This window comes from Triplophysa rosa, linkage group LG8 (assembly GCF_024868665.1).
Source record: "Triplophysa rosa linkage group LG8, Trosa_1v2, whole genome shotgun sequence".
NCBI classification, from domain to species: domain Eukaryota; kingdom Metazoa; phylum Chordata; class Actinopteri; order Cypriniformes; family Nemacheilidae; genus Triplophysa; species Triplophysa rosa.
The window spans coordinates 13,633,754-13,651,941 of record NC_079897.1 but is presented as its reverse complement, the minus strand read 5'-3'; the positions used below and the strand labels follow the sequence as shown (position 1 = coordinate 13,651,941).

General features: G+C 38.9%; 1 protein-coding gene across 12 annotated transcripts in view; it reads right to left on the bottom strand.

Annotated features, from left to right (window-relative positions):
- The window catches only part of cobl (cordon-bleu WH2 repeat protein), a 131,500-nt gene that overhangs the window by 59,879 nt on the left and 53,433 nt on the right, over nucleotides 1–18,188 (bottom strand). For 9 of the 12 annotated variants that reach the window (XM_057339495.1, XM_057339497.1, XM_057339503.1 and 6 more), the window contains exon 3: nucleotides 1,322–1,516. In XM_057339495.1, the coding sequence (XP_057195478.1) occupies nucleotides 1,322–1,516 (195 nt within the window). Of the gene's footprint in view, nucleotides 1–1,321; nucleotides 1,517–2,353; nucleotides 2,569–3,519; nucleotides 3,655–18,188 lie in introns of those variants that run through there. The other 3 variants (XM_057339498.1, XM_057339499.1, XM_057339500.1) reach the window with 3 other exon arrangements.

Below are 18,188 nucleotides of genomic sequence, written 5' to 3'. Positions count from 1 at the left end.
TTTATATGCCAACCTGGTCAGGTCTGTTTGCCATGCTGTCAGTCTTTCACATTGCTGTCGGATGACTTTATGTCACTCCTGAGGTTTGATTTTGTTGAAATTCCACAAATACTGGACTGGAATGACCAGAACACATCTAGAAATGTTGATGTGAAATGAAAATTTGGAGCGGGCTTTTAATATTTTAAATTGCTGTATTATTGACCACACTTTACGTCATTTGAACCTTGAACCCTTCAGTTACCATGCCAGATCTTTGACCCATGACACACTAGTGCACGAGTACTTCGAGAACTCAGCGTTGAGAGGCCGCTATAATTCATCATGAAAAGGTTTTAATTGTGTTGAAATCAGCAACTATACAACATTGTCAAAAACAAGCCCACGTAGGTGAATGCGAGTCTCTGATAGTCACGGCTACTATACTCCTTAAATCTATGTGTATAGGGTTTCTTTTCATCTCATGATTAATTAAAAATATATATAATATTTTATATATCGCCATCGCTGTTTTTCCGAAACCTTGGATGTCCAAATTCACAGTTTTTCCAGGAAACGGGAAAAACGCTGCACTTTTTAAATGATTAAAAACTGTGTTGTCAAAGTTGATACAGTTTAATACTTTTTATTGGTTAAATGTAAAAATAAAGGGTGACTAATTAGAATTTTGATGATTTATGCCCAAAAATAAAAATGACATCAGCGACATGACATGTTCAGAGTGTCTTATGAGTTGTTTAGTAGCAAAAACTCTTGCATTAACTGTCCACACTTATATTTTACAAGGCTGTGAACACTAAGCTCTTCTTCCGTTAACACCCTGATAAGAAACGTAATTCTCACTTTAATAATGCATTGTTGCATCATCTAAGAATGCACTCTCTGCACCATCAAGAACACATAAGTATCATCAAATGTAAAGTGTACTTTCATTGAAACCAAGCACGCAAACTAAGCTATATACAGTATAACCAAAACTGGCTAGTGGTAAAATGCTGCTATAAAGACGTGACTGTCAAGTCTGCACTTCAACCACAGGTAACTGTGTAACAAGACAGACTGTTCACAGTTACAGAAATATTCCAAAACATAAATCGTATGACTCGTGCAACAGTGAGAATATTCAACATTTTGCCATGCAACCTTGCACTATTCATATTCTATTTATACTCTTTTCAAAAGAACAGACTATTTTTTACACAAAACACAAAAACATTGCCATATTTGTGATTTAATAACTACAGAAAACATGTACACTTTGTTGCCTTCTGTAATCATATTCATGTATTTATGGGCTAGTGACACTCGAATGAACATTCACCTGCCGTCCACATTGATGGTGGTCTGGTACCCTGTAGGCATAGTGATGTGGAGATCTACACTGGATTGAAGTATGTTTTCTTTGCTTTCTCCACCAGAAGATCCTCCTCCATCAGGCACAGCATTACGGAAGATCCTGCGGGGGGCAGGCTGAGGGGGTCGAGGTGGAGGGGGGGCTCTGCTCTTCATTCTCCTCCTGCAAAATGAAAGCAGTGAAAATGTAAAAAGCATCAAATTAAATATTCTAGTACCAAGGTAAATTATGCACTGCTAATAATCCCTGGTCTTAAACTACAACAAATTACATAACTTTGAGCTTTGCATCGTTGCAAAGACATAACTGTTTGCTTTAAAATAAGTGCTTGTTTTTTGGGCAAGTCCCTCCGGGCTCTTTAATACATTATTGTTCTTCTGCATGTTAGGTGTGTCTGATAGAATAGTGGGATCTCATGTCCTGAATAGTCATCAGATGAAATGACTTTATTGTTTGACCATAAAATAAACTTGTATTGACATTGCTAGATATCGTGCTATTGTTTAACAACAAGCTTTAATCATTGACAGGTAAAAACGGCACGTTAAATATTTCCAACTAAGCAGTGAAACGCAATCATGGCATGAGATACTGAAGCAAATGCTATGCACATTAACTAGAAGTCAATGGTGCACCATTTGGTGTTATACCGACACAGCCAACAACCCATTGCTTTAAATGACAAAGTATTGAAAAGATATCCCTCTGCCTCAATCCACTCACTGTATACTAAAAAAAACGAATCTATTAGGGTTGGGCCGATAATGATTCCAACAAATGTTTCACTTTCGTCACGTAACTCTCGCTGCGGGCTGCAAATCGCGTTGTAAACAAATATGAACAATGCTAAAGGGGCATATAAGCTCGCACTGTTCACACTGTTCAGATGCACCTGACTTTATAACTGTGGAACTCGCGCTGTATAAAGAAGAAGCTCAGCTTGCCTGACTTTACAACGGTATAAAGACTCTTGTATTACATTATATTAAGCAAACTCACCTGACTTTATATACCTGCGAAGCTCGCGCTGTACAGATGACACAAGTCTGACTTTATAAATGCCCAGCTGGCACTGAATAAAGTCGTGTCTCTGCGCAGCTTGTGCCTACACGCGCCTCACTTTATAATGCCGGGGCGAAGTCATCGTACATCACGATGTTTCACTGTAGACATCGTCCGATGCCAATTTGGTAGACATCACCCAAACCTAAAATCTATGCATACAAGTATGTAGTGTTTAAGTATCACATTAAAAATACGATGAAATATCAATATTATATATGTCAATATTACAATTCCAATGGGTTCCTTTGTCATCAGCATAAAGACATGCACAGCTCCTGCCAGACAAAAATTTGTATGGACAAGAATGTGTATGCCGCAAACCTTGACATAAATTTGACTACACTTATGCAGCACATCAATTATGTAAGTGTATTGCTTACAAAGATCGAACATCAATGCGATAATACGTCATTTCATATTGCAGTAATAAAATGCAAGTCTGATCACAGCCCAACCCGCAAACTCTTTAGTTGATTAGATCAAAAACTTTTGTTCAGTCCATAAAAGCACAACATTAGCTCATTACATTATGTCAAGATGTGCTTTAGACTAGTTGTTCTGACAATTCATGAAAGACCTGTAAATTCCTGCAAATAATCTATTCTATATGAATTTAATAATTATTTTGTAAATAACTGTATAAATAAAATCAAACTGTAAGCTATAAAAACAAAAATCCACAGACAAAAACTTGTCACCATATGAGAATCTAATACATTTAAGCAAACTAAAACAATGCGTTCCTACATGACACTGCTTGGCAACTGACACACAATTTACTTTGACTTCTAAACAACACAGTAATATAATACACCAATAAACAAGCACAGAGAGTAACATACAGCTAGATCACATTACAATAATCTCAGTCATAGTTTTAAAGTGAAAAAATCTGGTAAAACATGAAAACATTTTCAAGTTAAAAGAATATCTATTTTTTTGTCTCCTTGATAAACAAGGCTAAAAATAATCTCCGAAAGCCTGTCTCACTTTCACTACCACACTGACACCAAAACAAAGTGCTTTTTAACTTTAACTTATCAATCAAGCTAATTTCCTTTCCATTGTGAAAATATTAGCAAATGATAAAAACATCCTACTACTGTCAAAGCAGCGTGAGTCTACAGTCTGTATCCAGGAGTCACACGGCACCCAAGCTACTGGAACATAGCACGTCTTTGATCCTGGAAGACGCTTCTGGGCAGCTGAGAGGTGCAAAGCATGTGAGAATGCTTGAACCCTGAGCACATCCAGTAAATGATTGATTCAAACTTGTGCCAATATCCCTGCTATCAACATGCTGTTGTGTCATTCACAGATTATGCAACCAGGGTTACTCTCCGCCCCGGAGCTACGTACATGGTCACCTACTCCAAACAGACCAAATGAATGCTAAAACAGATTGATTTGAATAACACACAACACTGGACGTGACCGATTTCAAAAAGATTTGAATGTCTCTGTTCTGCAATGCTTTATTTGTAGCCTGTGCACTATAATGAGAATAGGCATTCTAGAGACATGTCATTAGGGGTAGGAGAAAAAAATTGATTCACAATGAATATCGATTCAATCTGCTAGAGATTCGAATTCACAAATTTCAAATATCTAGTTTTTTAAACGTTACTAAATATAATAACGTGACGTCTTTGGAACAAATAAGGCGCAAGTCAACTGCAAGAGCAGTGCAACACCCGGACCTTTTACAGAGTGCACACCTCACTCGCAAGCACAGCAGAGAAAGAGAGAAAACCAAATACATTCAGCCCTGTAGGACTAAACTGCAAAATCCCCCCCCAAAAACAAAAAGATATTCTTAGCTTCGTATACAGTGGTAGGCTAACTGAGACCAGTTTTACTACACCTATGCATTGTTGTTCTTTTGTTGCACATTTTGCTTCTATTGTTTTCCCCTACTTTGTAAGTCGCTTTGGATAAAAGCGTCTGCTAAATGACTAAATGTTAGGGATGCCGCAATTCTCAATATAATATTGAACCATTTGGTACAACCGCCACTATGGAGTTATTCTGCGGACTATATTAAAAAGGAATTGCAAACTGCATTTGCAAATGCGTTTTCTATTTGTCGTGTCAAAATTGTGACATAATTCAAACGCAAATGCAAACCGTTTTCATTTGCATTTACGCGAACGTACAATGTCTGCCAAATTTCAAAAGGAAAAGCAAATATATTTGCAAATGAATTACCTGTGTCTTACGAGTTACAACCCTGCAAATTTAAATCGCAATAGCAATTCCCCATATGCTATTTCACTTCCTCTGGCGTCGCGTATTAAGCCTGCCAAAACTCAAATGAAATCGCAAATCTCTTTGCATTTGCGTTTCCTCTGACTTGTACAGAAACCTGTCAATCAATGGCGGGGGTGGGCTTATTCAACGGGGTGTGTTTGTATCGGGAAGTGACGTCATTCATCGTCGTAGTGGTGGCAGTCAGTCCAACACTAAGGTGACACCGGTTGTGGCTAAAAGGGTTTCAGCTACAGCTAAAAGCCAAAATAACAATAATGGAACAAATGAGGATCAGATGCAAAGTTTCATATAGAGAAAATCTTTACAATGAATCACAATTGCGGTATTTAACAAGTATAATTTAAAGAAGTTCAACGGGCTCGATAAACAGATGAACACAAACAGTGGTCTGGTGATTTCAATGAGCTACCAATAAAAGTCATATTGAAGCCGTGTGGATTCATCATAATTACATGAATTTCTCAGGTTGGTGCATCACCTGATGGGCTCATTTACTGCACATGTTGTTGAAAAGGCTGTTCGGAAATTAAATTTTAAATACAGCAACAACTCCATCCAGTAATTTGTAGATGACAGCTACTTCTGTGTCCAGCAAACTCACTAAAACACTGGAGCACAAGTTTGTCTTTGTCTCACTATGTTATGATACACAAATAAAGAGATGTAGAATTCACGTACTTTTGTAATTTATTATTAACTTGTTATATGCATAATGAACAACAATGATAATGCAGGATGCTGTTTATTCATACAAAGTGAACATGTTTTGTTATGGTTTACAACACGTATTAATCATGATGCAAAATACGGTCACAGTGTTGTCAAGAAATGTCATGTCCTCGGAGTACTGTGAAAACGAATATCATAAACAAACATGTGTAGAGGAATGTTGCAGAAGGTGATGATTATCCATCCTGCACCGAAGTTTCACATGCTAAGTGATGCCGCTCTGAGCCCAGAGTTCCAGCGCGAGTTATTTCCAAAAAAAAAAACTGAAAACTGCACTGTTTTCAACGCCGATTGTGAGTGCAGTTGTAACTTCACTCCTAATGTGTTTAGCTGTATCACATGTATGTATCTACTTAAGTTCCAGTCGACGGTGAATGACGTCACTTCCCGATACAAACACACCCCGTTGAATAAGCCCACCCCCGCCATTGATTGACAGGTTTCTGTACAAGTCAGAGGAAACGCAAATGCAAAGGGATTTGCGATTTCATTTGAGTTTTGGCAGGCTTAATACGCGACGCCAGAGGAAGTGAAATGGCATATGGGGAATTGCTATTGCGATTTAAATTTGGCAGGGTCGTAACTCGTAAGACACAGGTAATTCATTTGCAAATAGACTTTGCTTTTCCTTTTGAAATTTGGCAGACATTGTACGTTCGCGTAAATGCAAATGCAAACGGTTTGCAATTGCGTTTGAATTATGTCACAATTTTGACACGACAAATAGAAAACGCATTTGCAAATGCAGTTTGCAATTCCTTTTTAATATAGTCCGCAGTATCATTCCATACGCCACGGTTCAATACGTGTAAGTGAATTGTGGTTTTCCGGTTTTGCGTTAAAAAAAAATTCTGCGCGCTTCCTGGCTCTGTCCATGTTTGGCTGTATGTCTGTGCCCTGAGATAGATAAACGCATCCCCACGAGTTATATCTAATAGCGAGTGGTGGTCGGGCCGTGAATCGAGACTGCCTGCAACACGAGAAGCAATGTGCTGTTGAATATAATACTGTTGAGTATAATGCTGACGAACAGACGCGGGCTGGCTTTATTGTATGCCCGTTGTACTAAAGTGATAATGTCCGAATTTGGCACATCAAGAATGTATTTTTACACTGCATACGAAAGCAGCACGTTCGTGTTCCTCTCACCCAGCACATGCAGAAAGAGCGTCTACAGCACCATGCCAAAGTCCGGCGGCCTTTCGGACAGCTATTTACGTCATAGCAAGAGCGCCTCCAGGCAGCTATTTAGCATTGCATTTCTTCCAATTTATTGCAACAGCAGTGACGCACCTTGTTAATATATTATCTTTAGCCTTTCCCATTGAGCACTATTGTTTGCAGGGTTACGTGCACCGCACGTTTACTTCCATTACAGCAATCGCAAGTTTTGCATTACTTTATTTTAAATACTCTGATATTATGCAAAACCTATTCAAGAAGCTTATTTTACTGGCATGTTGATGAACAGTAAACCAAAAACTGCTGTGAGCTGCCAGTGTAAATCTTTACATTTATTCAATACACCAGGAATTTGTACAAGTAGATTTTTGCTTAAAGATAATAAAATAGTGTCAAGTCAAGTAAAATAAAAAGAATTTCAGTAAAATAGTTTTTTTTCTTAACGTTTTATTGTTCCTATCACATAAGCATAGAACAATGAAAATACAGTTTAATGTGCAAAGCCATCAGAACCGAACCGAAAACCGTGGGAGAAAAAATGAGGTTCGTATTGAACCGTGGGTGAGCTGTTTTGCTGTATTGTTGCATCCCTACTAAATGTAAATGTAGAGATAAACTGAATAAATGTTTAGGGTGGTCTTTCTCTGCATCTGCTTTGTGCAGTGAGTGAGCAGCAGGGAGAAACAGCAAATTCAATTTACTATACCGCCGCTTACTTGTCAGTAAGTGCAAAATAGCGTTTCCCAAAACCTGTCACAGTTTAGACTTAAGAAAATGAACATACTTCTGTAAATATGCACAGTTTGTTAGCCAAACGGACGCGCTGGGTGCTCTGCACGAGACTAAAACACTAATATTGGTAAAATAACCGCTCTTTTAATGTATGTGTATGATGATTTTATCATACGATGTGGCAATGCATGGAAGTGACTGTCGTTTAACATACAGCATTAATGAGTCACGTTTAATTACTATTATTTACTTATTTTAATGTCTGACAGCAGAATACATCAATGAGAATGGCTTTACTGGGCACTCAGTTGTATTAAAATACAATTTGTGACAGTTCTAAGAGTAGAAGCCAATGTACCAACACTAGTCTGACTCTGAGCACAAATGTGACACGATGACATCTTAAATATGCTAATTAGTACATCAAGAATCGATTCTGAATCGAATCGTGAGGAACCAAACGATTCCCACCCCTACATGTCATCATAAATAACGGCATGATAACAACACATTCAACACAATCAACATACTGTACATGTATTGTGTTGCATTGTGCAACATTTAAACCTGTAACAATAACCGGTTGGGCAAGTATTACAATTATACCTGGTTAGTATTATAATTTATTATAGTTACTATGCCTTAATTGAACACAATGCATGAAAACGCACAATGAGGCATTTAAAATGCAGTTATTAAGCATTTTAAGTTATTTTCCGTGTTTGCCCAAAGCAGATTTGACAGTAATAGCAAAACCTCAGCATCTGTTGTGATGAGCGCACACGTGTGGGTGTTACATTAAAGCAACACTTTGCAGTTTTTTTACCTTAAAATAATGTCTCTAAAATTACGTCAGTTTTAGAACAACGGACGAATTCTACTGCCGCTGCTACCTGAGAATGCTGCTACCATAGCAGCTATAACCACACTCTGTAAGTTATGTGTTCGGGTCGGTACACGCAGCCCCGCCCATTCCCTGCCTGCACAAGAGTGCAATATGGTTTCCAAAGGATGTTTCTGCATTCACCGGTCCCATCAGCTTACTTAAACAAATTCACGTGCACTGTAAAAAAAAATCCCGTAAAAAAACAGATAAAGTACTGGCAGAAAATTACCAGTACATTTTCCTTTATTTTACGGACATTTCCATTAATGCTAAAATGCAAATGAATGCAGTGCAAAATGTAAAATACAGGTAAAACAACTGTAAAAATGAACACGGAAAATTCCTTCATATTAATACAGTATATTGTGCCCTATTTTTACGGCTTTTTTTTAGAGTGTGTATTGTTATTTCACGACATTATTTATGACACTAGTAACAGACAATTGCATTTATCAACCACATTGGGGAACCTGTGAGCAAAAAATATAGAGCTGCTTTAAAGGGATAGTTCAGAGGCAAAACAAAATTACAACTCGTTTTACTCACTATCAAGGCATCCAAGGTGTATAATGTATGTGACCTTCTTCTTTCAGGCGAATACAGTCCAAGTTATAATACCATTTATCTTGGCTCTTCCAAGCTTTACAATGGTAGTGAATGGAGGATGAGATTTTGAAGCTTAATAAAGTGCATCCATCGATTATAAAACTGCTCGACACTGCTCCATGGGGTTAATAAAGGCCTTCTGAAGCGAATCAATGCGTTTCAGAAAAAATATCCATATTTACAACTTTATTAACTGTAATGTCTAACTTCCGTTATCCCTCAGCCGCAGCCGCCTGCGTCATTTGCCGGAACGCCATCCTCATCAGTTTTTTGATAAATGGATGCACTTTATTAAGCCTCAAAATCTCATCCTCCATTCACTCCCATTCTTAAGCTTGGAAGAGCCAAGAAAAATGGTTTTATTAACAATTATTAACTGTATTCGTCTGAAAGAAGAAAGTCATATTCACCTAGAATGCCTTGAGGGTGAGTAAAACATGGTGTAACTTTGTTTTGCCTCTGAACTATCCCTTCAATTATGAAAAAACACACCTCCGGTGCTGATGGGGACAGGAGGCCTAGAAAGTGTGTTTTTGTGTCGAGCTCAGTAGCTGCTCAGAACGCACACCATGTCTAACAAAGAGGCCTTCAGGCATGAGCCAGATTCGCTCAGAGAGCAGGAAACTCAGCTTCTCAGCTGGCAGCTCCATTCACTCTGGGACTGGGTTACTAATGCACTCACTTTGTCCTTTGGATAGGACTAAGCTTTCATTGCCTATAGTTCTCACTGCTATTAACAGAGCATCAGTGTTCAGCCATGTATTAGCAAGCTATTCTTCACATACTATTTCTGCAGCATTTAATTTGTATATTGAGTGCAGCATGCAAATTTCCTGTCTACTATGATGACCTACTACTAGATGACCTGTGCCCAACCTTTGTGCAGTATTATGCTCAAAGCGTAGGATTTTTCTACTGGGCCGGTTGGGCCAGTGGTTCAAAATTTTACTGGCCCTGCTTAAAGTTTTACTGGCCCCACCACAAAAAAGTGAAACGCCTTTTTTACCCATGTAAATAATCTTAATAAAGAAGGTTATGGCACCAAAAAAACAAAGCCTAACTGATATACATTTAAACTAGCATCACAGAATAGAAGCGCACAGAAAATATTGTGAATACACACTGTTTTAATCCTGAAATGCTGTAAAATTCATTTTAAATGCACTATAAATAGCACTGCCAGAAACATTTACACAGCCACCTTACATCTAAGCAAGATAAAACAGAGATAACCAATCAAATCAACAAATAATTATCAACAGTGAGTGAATTGGAAAAAATAGATGAGATGCCATAAAATAATAAATGCTAAGGGCAAATGGTAACTAAACAGGGTTTTTCCTGGGTCAAGATGGGGCGTGTCCCTCATAGTGACAATGAAAAGATTTTGATACGAACACTGATACGAGACATTCCCTCCATGGCTGGCTTAACAGAAGTCATTCAACCTATCGACAGTTAATCAAAGAAAAGGAAGCTGTATGATGCCCAGGGCTTGACATTAAGCATTGTCATGTGATTGTCCGAGTACAAAAATTACTCGTCCAAAGATAAAAAATGATATTTAATTTGAAGTGTCAATATAATTGTTTCGGATCCTGATTGGTCAAGTTTGCTTATAAGGGTTTTACCTAGTGTCCGCTGTAGCCATCTAAATTTGTTAACGCCATGATTTCTATAGAACAAAGGCATGTAGCACTGGTGCTACAGAGGTTTAAAGTTTTGTAGCACAGGCCAAACAGTTCATGATTAAAAAAACAATCATCATTAAAATAATATGCAAGTGCAATTCATCACATGAATAGACACAACTGACAAATGACAATAATGTTACAGACAGATGGATAAATTAAGGTCATATAATTTTTAGTTTACCTAAATTTGTTTTATTTTTAAGTTCTGTGTACTTCATTTGTTTACTATACAGTAGAGGTATATTTGTCCACATAAATTACTGTAGTATACTATAGTGATATTTACTATAGTAAACTGCAGTAAAATTACTAGATACTATAGTGTACTACAGTGTTTACTACAGTTTATCAATTTATTACAAGGGTACTACAATTTCCTTTAGCAAATCCTACAGTATTTTTTGTCTGAGTGTTCAAGTTAAGGGTACTTTTATTTTGACGGGTCATTGGGAATACGCTTCAGTGTTTGACGATAGCTTCACTCAAACAGTAAAAGGCTCGTAAAATAAACTCTCAGAGCAACTCTGGAGATGAAGTTCATGTGTTTTATATCCTCATACAGTGCAGACGCAGACAAATCCTTGACCATCACTCGTGTAGTATGTTAATCTGTGCACCTCATTCACTCAGACATGCAGAACAGCCAGATGACATATTTAAATAACAGGATTCCGCGTCCGTATCTAGTTATGATATGGACTCAATGCGGTGCGCCATTGTTTATTGTCACACGAAAACAAGCACAACAACGACAAACGCAATTCACACAAACATGTAGCTCCATCTAATGCACATATTCTTATTATTCATAGCACAGACAAAGTTTTCGTAGCACTGTTTTTTTTTTCAAGTAACTTGTCCGGTTGGGCAAGTAAAATTCTCTCTCACTTGCCCATACATAACATTCACTTGTCCCGGACAAGCGTTAATGTCGAGCCCTGCTGCTTAACAGATTAGTCAGAGAGAGAGCGTCTGTGCGACCCAAATCAGGACCCAACCAAACACCCACACACCCCTCCTGTCCATCACACTCTCTGCTCCAGTTAACAAAACCAACAGAAACAACACATTATGTTAATTTCTACTAGCACATATATGTCGCACATGTTACAAAAAAATCTGTCTATGCGAAGAATACATTTGCCAGTGTAGCACGCGCACAATTCAGTTTTGCACGTGATTTAGACAGAGCCGCTTGTTTGTGTGAGATGTGTTTGTCACAATGCTTGTTTGTGTGTGGTGTAAATCAATGGTGCACCGCTATTTTAGTTGTTTTTGCGTTTACAACTTGTATTCCTGCTGCACTGAGTCCATATTTAGTGCCCTGTGAGTTCAGCGATGTGGAAACAGAGAAGCAATAGCGGAGATGTGATCTGGCTTTTTAAATGTGTCATCTGCTTGTTTTGCGTGAATGAGCTGCACAGTTTAACGCATTACTACATGCGTGTGATGCTCGTGCACTTGTCTGCGTCTCACTGTATGAGGACATGAACACATGAACTCGATCTCCAGAGCTGCTCTGAGAGTTTATTTCATAACCATTTCACTGTTTAAAAAAAGATATCATCAACCGCACTCTCTTTGCGACAACCCGTCAAAATAAAAGTCTGGTTAACTTGTATTTTTAATCTGCATGTTCTACTAAAAATATTAATTTACGAGTGATATTTTTGCAGAGATCGCCACTGCGACCATGCAAATTTACTTGTTTTAAATTGTTTCCAACGGAAGCGCTGCACTTAAAAAAATCCAGTGCACCAAATGCCAACGGGAGAGAGAGAGAGCTGTGCAGGTAAACCTCACTTCCCGACCCCAAGAGGTGCTCTAGCGACAGACACTAGAGGCTGCAGTCTTTCCTCGTAAGCCCGATTCACAATTCGCTCAAATAGGGGGTGACACGGTCGCGACACACATGCGGTGCGACATGCTCTTTTTTTAAGTCGAGATGAAAAAATCTCAACTTTTCAGAAAGCCGCAAGCGCCCCGCAGGTCATGTGACAAGAACCAACCAGCCAATATAGACAAGCTCAATGAAGATGGAGACACAGATGATCACAGCATAACTAAATCTAGTAGCAGAGTTATTGCAAGGTATTTTCAGTGCATATAATCCATATATCCTTTGTTTATACCTCCTCGTCTCAACGGCTATCGTGGCCCATGGTTGCTTAGCGACACCAGACGCCAGGAGAGTGCAAAGTCCAGGCGCTTTGGGAAAAAAAGGAGAACGCAGTGCAGCTCACATTTTCCACGCAGTTTTAGACGCGAAATGTGAATCGGGCCTAAGAGCGCCTGTGTCACGGTTCTCGGGTGAGGTGAGAGACAGAGGACCCAAGTGCAGACGGGAGGTAAGGGGTTAAACAAGACTTTAATAATAACAAAACAAAAAACCCACGACGGGGTAAAATGACATGACATAGAGAAGACAAGAACAGTAACAGGAACTAAGACTAACTAAACTAACAGGACTAGACTAGTAACACATCACATAACTACAAAATAAACTAGACTTACTGACATGACAGGAACACAACAGTGATCCAGCACAAGACAAGAGACACGAGATCAATAAAAAGGAAACAAAATCAAGAGGTAGACAGGTGCGGGGCATGAAATCATTAACAGGCAATAACGAGACGAAAGGGCGGGAACAGAGACGAGACCTGGAGAGTATGGAAGGCCATCTGCGCCAAATTGCCTCTCTCCACATGAAACAAGAGGTTTTGTCATTTGTCAATTTTTAAAGATCATACTCATCCACTTCATTCTAACTTCGAAATGCTTCCTTCTGGGCGCAGACTTAAAGTCCCTTCGGCCAGAAGAAATGTATACAAAAAATAATTTGTCCCGATGGCAGTAATCTTTTTAAATCGAATGACTTTTTAAGGTTTTTATTTATTGTTATTATTATTTATTATTTATCTATTTTTTGTGATTTTATTTATTGTGTTTGCGGAATTGGGGAGTTGATATGTGTAATGTTCATGTCAATGTATTGTTATGTTATGTGTAATGTTTATGTCAATGTATTGAACCATGCCACCAGTGTCAAAGACAATTTTCCGCTCTGTGACAAACAGAATGGACAATAAAGTTAATCTAATCTAATCTAGTCATGATTCTGCCACTGGATCAAGAAAAGCAAGACAAGATGGGGCAGAACCATGACAGAAGCCCCTCCTTAAGGAGCGGCATCCTGACGCTCCCTAAGAAACAAACAAGACTAGACAGACTGTGACAAAAATCATAACTATACAAAACATGACTGTAGCGAGGAAGGCGGAGCGAGAGCCGTGGGGCAGGAAGGCGGGGCCGGTGGCGTGAGTGATAATGAGTATCAGCTGTACGCGCACCAGTCCCGCATGCCTCACGGGGGAGCGCGGGAGCATAAGAGGACGAGCGACGGGACTGCCGACGAGAGAGGACCGGGCCCGGAAATGTTAAGTTTTGTGTTTATGTTTGTGTGGCCTTTTACTTCCGTATTATTGTTTGTTTATTTTTTATTAAAGTTTATTGTTAAATGTTCGCCGGTTCCCGCCTCCTTGCTTTCCCTTTTATTGAGCTTTGCTACATTGGTGCCGAAACCCGGGAGGAAGGAGGGACATGCTGTCGAAGAGCCCTCGCCACCGAGCGGCCTCGCGGTGCTGAGGAGTTCGGGCAGCGCGGACGAGGGACGTCTGCCACATGAAACAAGAGGTTCTGTCATGGCTCTGCCTCATCATGTCATGTCTTTCTTGGTCTTGTGGCAGAGTCATGACAAAGCCTTTGGTTTTGTGTGGAGAGAAACATATTGTGGTCGATCAAGACTTAATATGCATTCTCTCCGGTCTTGTCATTGGCCCCGCCCCTCTCGTTCCTTGTATAGCTTTCCACCCGTGTCCTATTACCCACACCTGTCCCTTGTTTATTATCCTTTGTTAGTCTTCCTATATAGTATCCTCATGTCTGCTGTCCTGTGCTTGTTCGTTTTGTGATACTACCTTGTCCGTCGTGCTCGTAAGTTTATATACTACCTTGTCCGTTGTGCTCATAAATTTATATACTGCCTGTTTTCATGTTCCTGTCCTGTACATTGTTCCTGATCCCGTCTGTCTATTTTCCCTGCCTGGTTTTATTTTAGTCTTGTCATTGTTTTTCCCCCATCGTGGGAGTTTTGTTTGTATTATTAAAGTCTTGTTTTGTCACCCCTTACCGCTGCCTGCGCTTTGGTTCTTCTCCTCTGTGTTCGTGACAGCCTGACTCTCATGCCTCATAGCAGGAGCGCCAACGCTCTGCTCTCCGTTTTTTCCACAATCAGCGCACCAGAACCCGATAAGGCAGCGTGGAATAAGCGCCCGTAAATCTCCGCAGAAAACTCCATGGAATTCCGCGGATTTCAGCACTTGTTTTTGACAAATATACAAACACAACATGAGCGCATTACTATGATTTGCTGTTTGCTATGACAGATTTTAGTGAGCCTGAGGACGAACAATGTGATATTGGAGAAGTTTAAAAAGAAACTAACCACGAAGAAGTTCAGGGAACGTAATTTGTCTATTACTTGAGACACCACTGGATCATTTCAAATCGAATGTGGTCTCTTGTGAACGACATGCGAATTCTCTTGTTAAGTTTTATTTGAAGTTATCTTTACATTGTGTTGTGAACATGCAGAAAAATTAACATAATAAATAAAATCAACATAATAACGTATTAACACAACCCCTTTCTTTTTGCTTTAAACTCTATAAGCAATAAAATGTTTACTCTTTCATACAGTATATATAATATATTAATATGGTCCTAACATGCACCTTTTCTGTTGGTTCAAATGAATTCAGAGTTCAAAATTGGTCTGGTGTATTCGGAGTTTAAACAAAAATCTGCAGATTCTGTATGGCTGTAACAACTCCTAGACTACATCCCCCATAATGCCTTGCACCTGCACTCCTCCGGCCATATTGATTGTTCCCCACACCTGACTCTCGTTACCGTACCCTTTACATGTTTGCACCTTACCTTTGTTTTGTGTCCAGTCTTGTTTTAAGTCAGATATTGTAAATCTTGTTGCATATCTAATTGTATTTTGGATTCTAATCTAATGCGCTACCTTCGACTCCTTTTGGATTATCTATTTTGCCTATTTTTGTTCCGTGGATGTTATTATTTGGATTTATATTCCTGTGGATGTTTAACCATGTTTACAATGAATCTGTTCTTCTTGCCTGGATTCATTAAATATCACATACTCATCAGTTTCCTGTGTGGCATCGTTCATCATTAAGTAGAACTGTTACAATGGCCTTGCTTATGAGAAAAACAACTTGAAAAAAACGTTATGTGAAACCTATGAGAGGAAAGATACACATAAAACAGGATAACTAAAAGTATGTCATTTAAAAATGTAAGTTCATGTTATGTGGCTCTTAAAAAAATCATTTGGCGCCTGTGTTTTTCCTCTATAGGAGCCAATAGCTCCTTAATTGATTTTTTTGTCTTGAGCCCTGTACATAAACACTAGAGTATACTTACTCTTATTTACTAAATTAATATTTACTATGGTAAGGTTCAAAAACACTATCGTATCTGCAAAAGGAGGAATTTTACTGCAGTTTACCATAGTTAATCATATAATAGTATACTACAGTATGTGGGACAAATATATAATTATTGTATAGTAAAAAGAATGGAAAACACAGAACTCGGTTTTAAACAGAAAAAAAGGAACATGGGAAAAACTAAATTATATGGCTCTACTTTACCCAATTGTAACATTAATGCCCATTTAAACTACACATAAATATTTTTTATGTGTATAATATTTTTTAATATAACAGATGTTTTATACTTGTGCTTCAACTGTTTGGCCTGTGCTAGAGAACTTTAAACCTCTGTAGCACCAGTGCTACGTGCAAAAAAATGAACGTATAGCCATATTAAACCTACAGACACAGTTTAACTGTACATAGGCCAAAATAAAGTGCTTCCACTGCCTTAACAGAAGTCATTCAACCTATCGACAGTTAATCAAAGAAAAGGAAGCCGTATGATGCCCAGGGCTTGACATTAAGCATTGTCATGTGGCTGTCCTTCGGCAAGTAAAATTCTCCCTCACTTGCCCATACGACACACACAGCGTTAATGTCGAGCCCTGATGCCATTGTTGATACTACAGCCAGTCAAGTTGCTGCCATCACAGACAAACAGGAAAACCAAAATATTATTTGAAGACACAAGGTAAATCTGAGATAAGGGCAAAGCGCAGGGCCTTCTAAACTACAGTAGGGGGAGTCGTGTCATGAAGTCTGTCTACCGCTGAGGGTTTCATGAGAATCGGCACAGAACAACAGAGCATTCTTTTATTAGCAGTTCCCACTGTGTCTGTGCGTCAGCGATAGACATAAAAATCACCCACACTGCTAAATAGGGTGATATTTGCCCATTTTGACATCACCAGCATTTGCCGATAACCCTGACCACTGGGTGGTTTAAAGGACATTTGAGCTTCAAAATGGTTTGGCCAAAACAGAGAGACTTAGGAGAAGCTCATTTCCTCAGGCCATCAGGCTCCTAAACTCAGTCTCTTAACATCATTTGACCTCACTCACTGCACTCTAAGAACATTCAACATCCAATATAGTGACATTGCTACTTGCCAAGTAACCACCTTGTGTTACTATCTGTTTGCACATTCCTGCTCATGTAAATATTTACAGTTTACTTCTATCATAGACTATATATACCTTTATCTTTATAATATTTATATTTTTCTTTTGTGTTTGTATTTTTATAATAATTGGAACTGACCTGACCTACGTTTCACTGCTGGTTGTATATTCTATATATAATTTTGTATGTGACAAATAAAAATCTTGAATCTTGAAAAATGTAAATATATTGGTTCCTTACTGACAACATATCTTAAAGGCGACTATGCATCAATGTTTAAATAGTCTCGCGTAACTTATCGCCACTTTCTTTGGCCAAGGCCCGCCCAAGAGGCCATATGACTGACAGGTAAAGCAACCAATCACGTTTTGTTTTGTCCTGCGTCATGTTTAGATGCGTGGAAATGTCTCCGCAGTAACAGACCGGTGCATATTCACGAACATGTCAAAAGTTAACAGCAACAAAATGATTATAAGTTTATGCCGTGAACCTCGCATACTTTTAAGAATTGAGCATTTAGTCGATCGTGATGAATTCTTATAGCAACCGTTGTAAACGTCTCCTGGAAATCCTGTAAAATTCAACCAATATGATGACGACTTCGAACATGCTGAAGTGTTTCCAGAAAAGTGTGCCTTATGCATCAGACGTTTAGCCAACGGTCCGTGGGCGTGACTTCTGAGGCTGAGACTAATGTTTAAATAACAGAATGGTGGAGTTATTGGGCCACCAGGACTCTCAAAATTAGGGGTGGGCCGATCCCGATACTCTGGATCGGTATCGCATCGATAAAGAATTTTTTTGCTGGATCGGGTATCGGAAGTGGCAGGACGATCCAAAATCCGATCCTGTGATGAATAATTTTATCAAGCTTTAAGATGGATGAGCTATTAGGAAACTGCTGTAAGAGTTTTCATGCACTAAATTTGAACATTTTCTTATGTCATGCGATAGCTTTATGTGAGGAGAAAACAAAAGATCATTAAGCTCATGAAAACTCGACTACTGCTGTCACCTG